Here is a 9,587-nt window from a genome sequence, read left to right as displayed (position 1 = left end):
TGTGTGATGCCCATTGGCTGCCTCTTACTTGATCCCTTTAACTAGACTTACCAAAGTTGAATAGAGCAAACTCAATAAGAAAGGTTCTAGTAGTAGGTCATGGTCATTGTCCACTTTGACCTGAAAAAAGCCCCACCCTTTCAGCTGTGGTCAGTTGATAGTCCTTGCCTGTAGCCATATAAATGGCTATTGATCGGTTGAGAAGATAGGGGTGGGTGCTAATCCTGTCATTGACGGTGACAATGCCTCTGGTTCTATTCACACCCTGACACGCTCCAGTTCCTACTAAAGACTTGTCAAATGGATTACTCCTTTGTACAACATGTACGTGACTTCATCTTGGAGGCAAGAGTGATACCTTTTCCTTCAAGGTTGATCTTCATTCTAGAGAAGGAATGCAGTACAACATGACCCATCACTAGCTATTCCCAACACTTTGTCAGGCTGATGTGTGATCCATGGTTTTGCAATTTTGGTAATGTGTATGTGCATACTGTACCATACGTTATTGTGTAGACAACATTAGTATTATTTGGATACATACAGACGTAGGAGTCCTGCTGCTGAGTTACATTGCATGGCATTAATCTTGTGTCTTAGTATGTTTTCACATTACTGGCTGGACACATGCTATGCTAGCTTTCCACCCTGTGAAAATTGCTTGATGGAGAATAAACCACTACAGGCAAGAAATCAATGACTGTGGTTTACTTAGCTCTGGGGAACTCTTGGGAATGTCAACAGAGATTCATGTGGCAGGTTTTAGATTTCCCTTCCAATCAATACATGTATGCTCATTATACTAGGTAGACCCATTAGCCCTACTGCATGGTACTAAGTCAAAGATGTAATGCTAAGATAAGATGTACCGCAAAACCACAAATTTTCGTGCGTATGAAACGTCTACGACTTTCGCGAGGAGCGAAGATTTGTGAAAGTAGAATGCATTTGAAAATTTTGGTCTCTAGATATACACATTTCATTTCAAAAGTTCCAGTTGACATTTAATGACAGATTTCTTGCTTTGAATGTTTTTGACAAGTTTTACAGTACCAATAAAAAGACAACCATTTTTTACTTCCCCATGTAACTGATAGAAAAGTATCTCTGTACAAACTCAATATCAGCAAATTAATGAAAGAAAATGTTTTTTTTTTCTGTAATATGTTTTTGGAATGTGATGCTATTTTAGCTCCTGTTAGGGTTGTTAGCAATATCATATTTGTACTTGATACACGCTTGTAAAGCCTGTCAATAGTAAAGTGTTGTGTTATCTTACTATGGAATTTATGTTTGAAGTGTTTGTTTTAAATCATCTACATGTACTTGGGCTCTGTGATTTATGTCTTTAGTCTTGAATATGTTCCATGATACTTCAATGTCACAGGTAATGTTTAATTCAAAATGAAATATATGGCAAAGAGTGTTGATAAATAAAATACTTTTGCCAGTGAATCTAGAGCTGTCAGACTCCCTGATTCTACAATAAGCATTCCTGAAAATTCTGACCTGTGATCTCATTCTCTGACAAAAGAATGTGGAGCTGCTCATTCTATAAACCAACAGAGATGAATTTGGCCCACTAAAATTTTACTGATATCTCTGTGTTTACAACCTCCCTAGTGAATGTTGGCAGTCCTTTACCTTAATGATGTTCATTGAATTTTCCCGTTTCAGATGATGTCACTTCAGCAGCCTTCCTCATCTATTTTACTTGTGTGGATGGTCTGAGAAGACAGGAGTAAAGTGTAGCTTTCAGTCCTGTAACAAGCAGCTTGGGGGTATTTAACAGAGTGGAATACAAGGACAGAGAGTGGTAGCTGACAGCTGACTGACTGTGATGTAAGGATACTGCCCTACCTCCCCTCACTTCTGACATGTCATTTGGTCACCATGCCAAGTGGAGACAAGAAGCAGAGCAGACCGGCCGAGGTCAAGAGGTAACACCACTAGGCTACATTGTATGTCAATGGCATGTATACCTCATCATTATGATTCAAGAGGTAGCAGAGGTAGTAAAGGCTTTCTTTGAACACCTTCCAATTAATAATTGGAAGGTGTTCAAAGTTTTCTCTGTACAGACTACATGTTAATCACCTCAACATGACAAGGTAATATCTCTCTTTGATACAAGCTACGTGTTATCACCTCAACACCAAGAGGTGTGTCTTCATCAGACTGAAGTTCAAACTAGAGGGCTATATTGAGGTTTGGGAAAATAGCCCGAATAAGAATGTGCATATCTTCATTAGCTTGAAAACAACCCCAATTTGCCTGAAATTGATGCATGCGCACTTTGCGTCATTTCTGGGCTCAGAGTGCCATTTGTATGATAAGATCAAGAAAATTTCAGGCTGATGGTGACGCAACCCAGATAATGTGCTAATCCACAATTTAAACCAAGATTTTGGGAGAAATTTTACCAATCAAAGAGTGTGCTATTCATATCTTCTTTCCACAAATATCGGGTTGATTTGACATTGGGCTAATTTCCTAACCACAAAATAGTGTGTTAATTTGAAGCTTCAGTCTGTGAAGAGAGGCTTTAAGGTACATTGTACGTAGTACCTCTCTGTACAGGCTAAGTGTTTATGACCTCATCATCCAGAGTTAGTACTGTACATAAGTAAATACAAGCTACTTGTTTATCACCTCAATTGAGATTGGATACCTGTCCGTGTGTATTACCTCTTCTTAATGAATCAAGAAGTACATTTAGTACCTCTCTATACAGGCTACATTTTCATACTTTCAGCATCTCATGCCAACTCCTTTTACTAGGTTGCTTGATAGACAAATGATCATGCTTTAGATGGATGTACACACAATCAAAGAAGGAAAGACTGCAGAACATCTTCAGAGTTTTGCCTTTATTATGTTCATTAGTTTTTGCTATTATAAGTATGGAAAACCTGATATACTGTAGTGAGCCTGTAGTGATCTTTCCCTTGGATTTTTTTTTTTTTTTTTTAATGCATGTCAGTGTTTTTGAAACTGAATTAAGTATGCAGTGCGTTTCAAATGGAATTCTGCTATCTGATACAATTCACAGACAACTGTACACTGAGTCAGAAATCCTCCAGCTATGCCTTTCTCTCATCACTGCTTGCAAATTGATACATCAGTGAGGGGCAATAGCAGCTCATAGCTTGCTCCATGTCACTCCTGTGTATCAAAGGTTTGTGATAACCTGCCCCGCCTGCCAACCACATCACTGAAATTGCTAATCCAATTTATTAATTTGATAAATCCTCCCATTCATTTGTAGCAGCCGTAAATGGCAAATGCAGGAATGCATCCTGTTGCTACGTGTATGACAACAGCATAGACTTCATTGTCAAGAGATCTGCAGAATTCTAGACACCCAGCCCTATCTAGTGATGTGTATTACATGTGTATCAGTGGTAATGTATTACTGAGTACTGAACGTTTTAGACTGATATACTGGGTAGTGTTATGACAAGCAATGATCACAGCTACAGTGGCGGAGCCAGAAATTCAATAAGGAGGGGGCGCTTTAAGAAATTAAAGGGGGAGGGGGTGCACATGCTCCTCCCATTTTCCCCCTTTTTATTTCTTTTGCTTTAAAAAAAAAAAAAAAAATAGGGGGGGGGGGGGATGCCTGGTGCACCCCTGCCTGGATCCGCAACTGCAGCTCTAACAGTGAACCAGATTTTCTGAACACTTGGGAATGAACAGAAAAAAAAAATAATGAAATGTTTGTCATGCATTGTCTCTTTGGTCATTTCATCACATTTTTGTATTACTATCTTTAGAAGATATCTTGTATTACATGTAGCTATGATTTTTTTTTTTCAGTTTTAAAAATTCACTTTTTGGAGGGTGATTGTTTCAATATATCTATTAAGCCTGCAGTAAATAGTAAACAGCAGGCCAGCATTCAAAATATTGCATTAAAAAATAAAACAACCAAACAAGAAGTAAGTTGTTTAATTTAATTCTGTCTCAATGTATCTGTATGGGTTTAAAAGTAATATTACACTAGATGTTCTTTTTTAAGTATTTGAGGAAAATGTTTTCTTTCATTTGTGACCCTGCATCACAAAACGAACAGGAAGTCGCCAGACATGAATCTTTAGTTAAGAGCACGTTATTCTGAAAGAGCAGACTTTAACCTAGTTAAAATGATGTAAAACTAAAATCAAATGGATCAAATGGTCAATACGCGCAAATGCGTAAGACTTTCCCGCCAAAGTGCTTGTTGTCATGGTAGTTAATAGACCTCTACTTAATTAAGCTCTCAGAATACCAATTCAGTAATTAAGTGCTAATCAGACACTTAACCCTAAAAAGACTGGGGGGGGGGGGGGCCTAAAAGGCCCCCCCTCGACATTTCGCGCGATTACTCTGCAACACGCAATGCTCTCGCCGCGATGCTCTATGACTTTTTTCTTTTGAGTTTCCCGCACATTTTGACACCAAATTTGTGACGCCCGGGGGTACGGTTCTGAAGTTACATAACTTTTTGTATGCACGTGAGGCCGAAATCGGCTAAAAAATGTGATTTTGTGTACAAAGTCAATGCAAATTGAGTTTTTTCACATGGTTCATATAAATATGCTTATTTTTACTCTCAATGGCTAAAATTAATTTGTTTTAGGAGTATTATGCTTCAAAAAGTGTCTGCCACAAATTTTGTTAAAAAAAACAACAAAAACAAACGGTCGAAAAAACAAAGTAATACATAAGAAATTCATAAAACAATAAAATAAATAAGAAATTAATTTTGATACCGAATTTTTTTTCAAGTACATTTGCTAAGAATGCCACAAAGAATAATTAGACCAAAAATGAGCACTTTTTGAGCTTTATTTACTGATTTAGATCAAAGAGTTTGATTTCTCGCATAAATTACCATAATTAATCAAAATAGAATAAAAGAAGACTATTTTGTAAAATTTAAATGTACGATCTTGTAGATTACATCGTACACTACCATTGTGCAAATTTCCGCGGCGATCGCCCAATCCACGGCCGAGATCTTAAGGGGGGGCCCTTTAGGCACCCCCCCCCCCCCCCCCAGTCTTTCGAGCTACCAAAATAGCCCAGTCTTTTTAGGGTTAATAAGCCCTCAGAATACGGCCCCTGTAGATTAAGTCTGATTCCGATTTTATTTTTCTTCTAAAGTGTGTACACATTTTGCTACATCCTGTATTTCCATGTGTTGAAATCACCTACAAATTTTGATTTCCGATATTTTCAAATAATCTCAATATCATCCCAGATAAAAGTAAAGTTATTTGTTTTTCTTTTTCCATTATCAGGGACAAGGACCTAGACAAGCTTCTGCATCTTCTGAGTACTCCAGCCAATAAACAACAGGTACTTAACTTCTTTTTATAAATTTGTTTTGTTCATGGGTCCCAGATGTACTGGTTTGCTTGTTTTTTCTTCATTACAAAAAGGAGAGGACTTGAATTGATATGCACTGTCTTTTGATTAATTTCTGTAGAATGTAAAAATAGATTACAGCAATGAATGCGTATTTCTTATTCTCATGTGTTAAGCACATTTGCTAAACATTCTACTTTAATAAGCAAACGTGCAACTAAAGAGTTGAGCAGCAAAATGTTTTGACAAATAGATATATCACAAGTTGTCCTATGTTTTCTAAGGTTTATTCATTTTGATTTGCACTGCAGTTAAAGTAGAACAGAAATGTGTACTATGTATTTATGCAATGTGTCTTTATTCCAAATTTTATATGTACGTGTTCTTCACACAGTTACCGCCCATAGATGTAGATGACCCAGGTAACAACAATAATAACAACAACAGCCCATGTGTGAAGTCCATAGGGCAGACCCATGGCCGAGTGTCACCACCCAATGGTCAGAGCTTTCAGAGGACGTCGGAAGCCACTGCACTGGAAAACTTTGGCTCCAAGTACCAGGCTGAGAGACATTTCAGCACACACTCTTTTCACAAACAGTTTGACCAGGTGAGTTTTATACAGTATTTTAATAGTGATATACAGGGATGGTTGTTTGGATGAGATCTATGTCTGCCTATAAAAGTGTTGTATCAAAATGTCTTGGGTTCAGCGCCAACAAGACCAAGAAAGAAATTGTCTTGTCATAAATACTTGCACTTAAAATAATTAACTGTTCTTGAGCTTGTTATAATTACTTTTAGCTGCATCAGGTAGGCATCTTTTGCCAGTGTGTGGCTTCTATCATCTCATAGATCTATGCAGTCAAATGCAAGACATGATTGCACACAGTCAAGGCATGATTTTTCCTCATGTTTACCAGCATCAAAACAGTGTCACATGTACTTAAAAATTCACCTTTTCACCCTCTGAACGTGTAGCAGGGTTACCACTAACAAATTCCTATTTTTTTATTATTTCTTTGCAAAGTATTTATCTTTTTTAAAACTGCAATTTTTAGATTGGCATGTAAGTTTTCATTTGGACATTGCTCTAATACTGTGCATGCCATGACACCTATACATCTTTCAAATGGTTTGTTATTTCCTATACAGATCTTTGCAGCCATTGTGAAGAACAGATTATGTTCATTGTAAGTATGCCAGTGTTATGCCAGTGATAGTAAGAAAGAGCAAAGTAGAATATCTGTTGATGTTTTGTTTGAGTTTGTTTGTTTCAGGCTTGTCTTTGATTATGTGTTTGTTTCTTCTTGGCTATTACTGTGTAAGCTCGTATTTTTGTGAGGATTTGATTTTCGGGAATTTCGCAAATCACTTTTGGACTGTGAATTTAACAACACACGTAACTGTCACCGTACGCTAGGATGATAATGCCTCTATGATAGCCTCATTGTCAAATTGCTAAAATAATGTCTTGCAAAAATCTCCTTGACCTTATTCGCGAAAATATCTGTACGCGAAAATGATAGCTTAAACAGTATGTGTGGAATTATTTTAAGTGTATATGATTATATGGTTTTGTTGTATATTTTGGTTTGTTTGTTTGTTTGTTTGTTTGTTTTAATATTTGTATGCATTTTTTTTTTTATTTGGGGGGGGGGTCTGGCAGTACCGCTTTATATCAGGGAAGAGATTTTGGCTCATGCATTGTATTTCGGCTCTTTTGTAAAGAATTCAAACACAACTATCTTAGGTGCAATGCATGTATTCAAGTGGGTAATTTATGTTAGATTTAAGAAAAAAAAGCAGAAGCAAAAACATGCTATCCTAAGCACTAAGGTTCGAAGCTTTATGAAGTAGTACAGGAGAATGTCATTTTCTTATGATGGGCTTATATTCATGGGAGCTATTTTCTTCTTTTTTTTTTTCTTTTTTTCCAAGTTAAATTCTGTGTCAGTGTTTGATATGATGAACAAGTAAAATTGTATTCCAAGATCTGCTGGTGCTGTATGAACTAAATCTGTGTTCTGACACACTCTTTGCTTTCTTCAGAGACTGGGTGGAGAGAGTTCCCACTGAAAATATCCTGCGAGTCTTGATATGTCTGCGATTGTTTCTGAGGGACCCTGTCTACCAGAAGATGCTGTTTGATCTAGGAGGGGTGAAGATTCTCTCTCAGGTAAAATGATTTGCAAAACTAAATGGAAAATCATGAAACAATATTTGGCAAATATTGATGGGGCTGTTGTGTTGCTCTTGGAAAATTCTATTGTTAATATTTCACTTTTAGTTAATAATTTGCTATCAATATATCTTTCACTGCCCAGCGAAATTTTATACATATAAAGATTTTTTTTTAAAGTAATTTATAACGTAGCATCATAAAAAGTTATTAAAAAAAACTCAATTTTGGACAGAGTTATATGAACCTGTCCATGGAATATACTTGATTTCCTTGAGAAGGTGATTTTGTATCTCATTTTCACAGTGAGAGGCTGCCATCTATGTCATATTTATATTCCTATTTGTATTTATTGTCATCTCAAAATTTTATTGCAAAGGAGATCAAAAGTGCATTCCCATTAGATATGCAATTGACATAGAGTGGAAAGAGTGGCATCATCACACTTTGGTGAAAATTATGTTTTAGTTGTATTTGTGAATCATGGATAATTTTATGGGAATGTCTTCAGACTTGCTGGCTGCATTGATACGGATAGGGAAAGCCATCGTAACTCAGTGGATGATACCACTGATTCTCAGTAGTGAGGTCCCAGGGTTGAGTCCCCTGGCAGCGGCAGGTTTGCCCTTTGGTAGTCAACACTGCCACCCATTGTCTATTCCTTCACAAGGGACATGAAGCTTTTTGTCCTGTGGTATCTATCTTAGAGCTTCATTCACTATGGCCACATAAGATATCCAGACAATATGGGTTTATTATAAATCCTATATGTTGGCCAAAGAAAGTTCACATACCTGCAAGTGTACAATTTTAGGCAGACATGTATGAAGTCAAAGTAGCCATCTTCAAAGCATCACCTACGAAAGACTGGTATATCGGTATGGTGGTATATGCCTGCTACGCGTAGACCTCCTTTTTTTTTTCAAAATACTACACGCATAAGTTTTTATACCAGCATACAACCATGTGTGTAGAATAGGAACTTTTATATACATGATAACAATAGAGTTACATTTTAGAATGTGTTTTTACTTGAAATAAAACAAAAAAAAAATCTTCTTTTCTTCCTCAATGTCTTTTAGAAATTACAAACAGCCACAGAGAGCTATGTGCAAAGCCGAACTGATGAAGAGCCTTTCATTGTTGACATTCTGAAGGAAATGTCAAGTGAGTAACAAGTTGTATTCTATACAATCAGGTTCTGGGTGCCTATATGTATGTGATTGGTTAAAGTCATGGCCTATTTAACTTTGGTTTGTATGACATTTCATATGTGTATTGACAAATTAGGTAACAGTACTGATAGTTTTGTCATGGTGTGTCTATTGAAACAACTTACTGCAGCTGTCAACTTTTTTTTTGTTGTTTGTTGTTGTTGTTGTTTTTTTGTTGTTGTTGGGTTTTTTTTTACGGAGGATTTTCTCAAACCACTGTCGAAAAAAGTGTTGCAGACCATGGATATTAGTACTGTCACGGACATGAACGTACTGCAAAATATCCTTACCAGATTTGGCTAATATTAATGTTTTAAGTACATTTTCTTTTATTTGTTTCATATGTTTATTTGATATTTGTTTATTGCCCTGACTATTAATGTCTTTGATGCTGCTCATTTTATGCTCAGTCTGTATTATTCATTGAATGACCAGATATCTTCCAGAAGCTGGCAGGAGATGTCAAACAGCGAGACTGGTTAATAGCCTGTGGAGCACACAAGGTTAGCAAGCTACAGCTTTCCTTTCCATTCAGTTCTCTGTAATAGCCTGTGGAGCACACAAGGTTAGCAAGCTACAGCTTTCCTTTCCATTCACTTCTCTGTAACAGAGAAAATCCTAAGCTCCTACAGTGGCTTCTGCAAGTGTATAACTAGAGCTGGCATTTCTGTCATGTATATCTCTATGTATAAAGCAGGAATGTTTGGACTCCAATAGCAGTGATGATGATCGTTGATGTTAGTCTGATTCTTGAATAATGAAGCATCTTAATAAACTGAACAATTGTCCATGTAATATTTCTGCTTTTTGATAACTTAAAAAAAAAATAACCTCATCTT

General features: G+C 36.7%; 1 protein-coding gene across 1 annotated transcript in view; it reads left to right on the top strand.

Moving 5' to 3' along the window:
• Positions 1 to 1,750: 1,750 nt before the first annotated feature.
• Positions 1,751 to 9,587, top strand: part of LOC140243244 (serine/threonine-protein kinase Nek10-like) — a 30,807-nt gene continuing 22,970 nt past the window's right edge. The window contains exons 1-7 of the mRNA XM_072322915.1: positions 1,751 to 1,940; positions 5,286 to 5,343; positions 5,747 to 5,962; positions 6,508 to 6,545; positions 7,405 to 7,531; positions 8,617 to 8,701; positions 9,184 to 9,251. Of these exons, the coding sequence (XP_072179016.1) occupies positions 1,894 to 1,940; positions 5,286 to 5,343; positions 5,747 to 5,962; positions 6,508 to 6,545; positions 7,405 to 7,531; positions 8,617 to 8,701; positions 9,184 to 9,251 (639 nt within the window). The 5' untranslated portion in view covers positions 1,751 to 1,893. The remainder of the gene's footprint in view (positions 1,941 to 5,285; positions 5,344 to 5,746; positions 5,963 to 6,507; positions 6,546 to 7,404; positions 7,532 to 8,616; positions 8,702 to 9,183; positions 9,252 to 9,587) is intronic.

This window comes from Diadema setosum, chromosome 20 (assembly GCF_964275005.1).
Source record: "Diadema setosum chromosome 20, eeDiaSeto1, whole genome shotgun sequence".
Classification (NCBI taxonomy): domain Eukaryota; kingdom Metazoa; phylum Echinodermata; class Echinoidea; order Diadematoida; family Diadematidae; genus Diadema; species Diadema setosum.
This window is presented reverse-complemented; position numbering and strand designations above follow the sequence as displayed.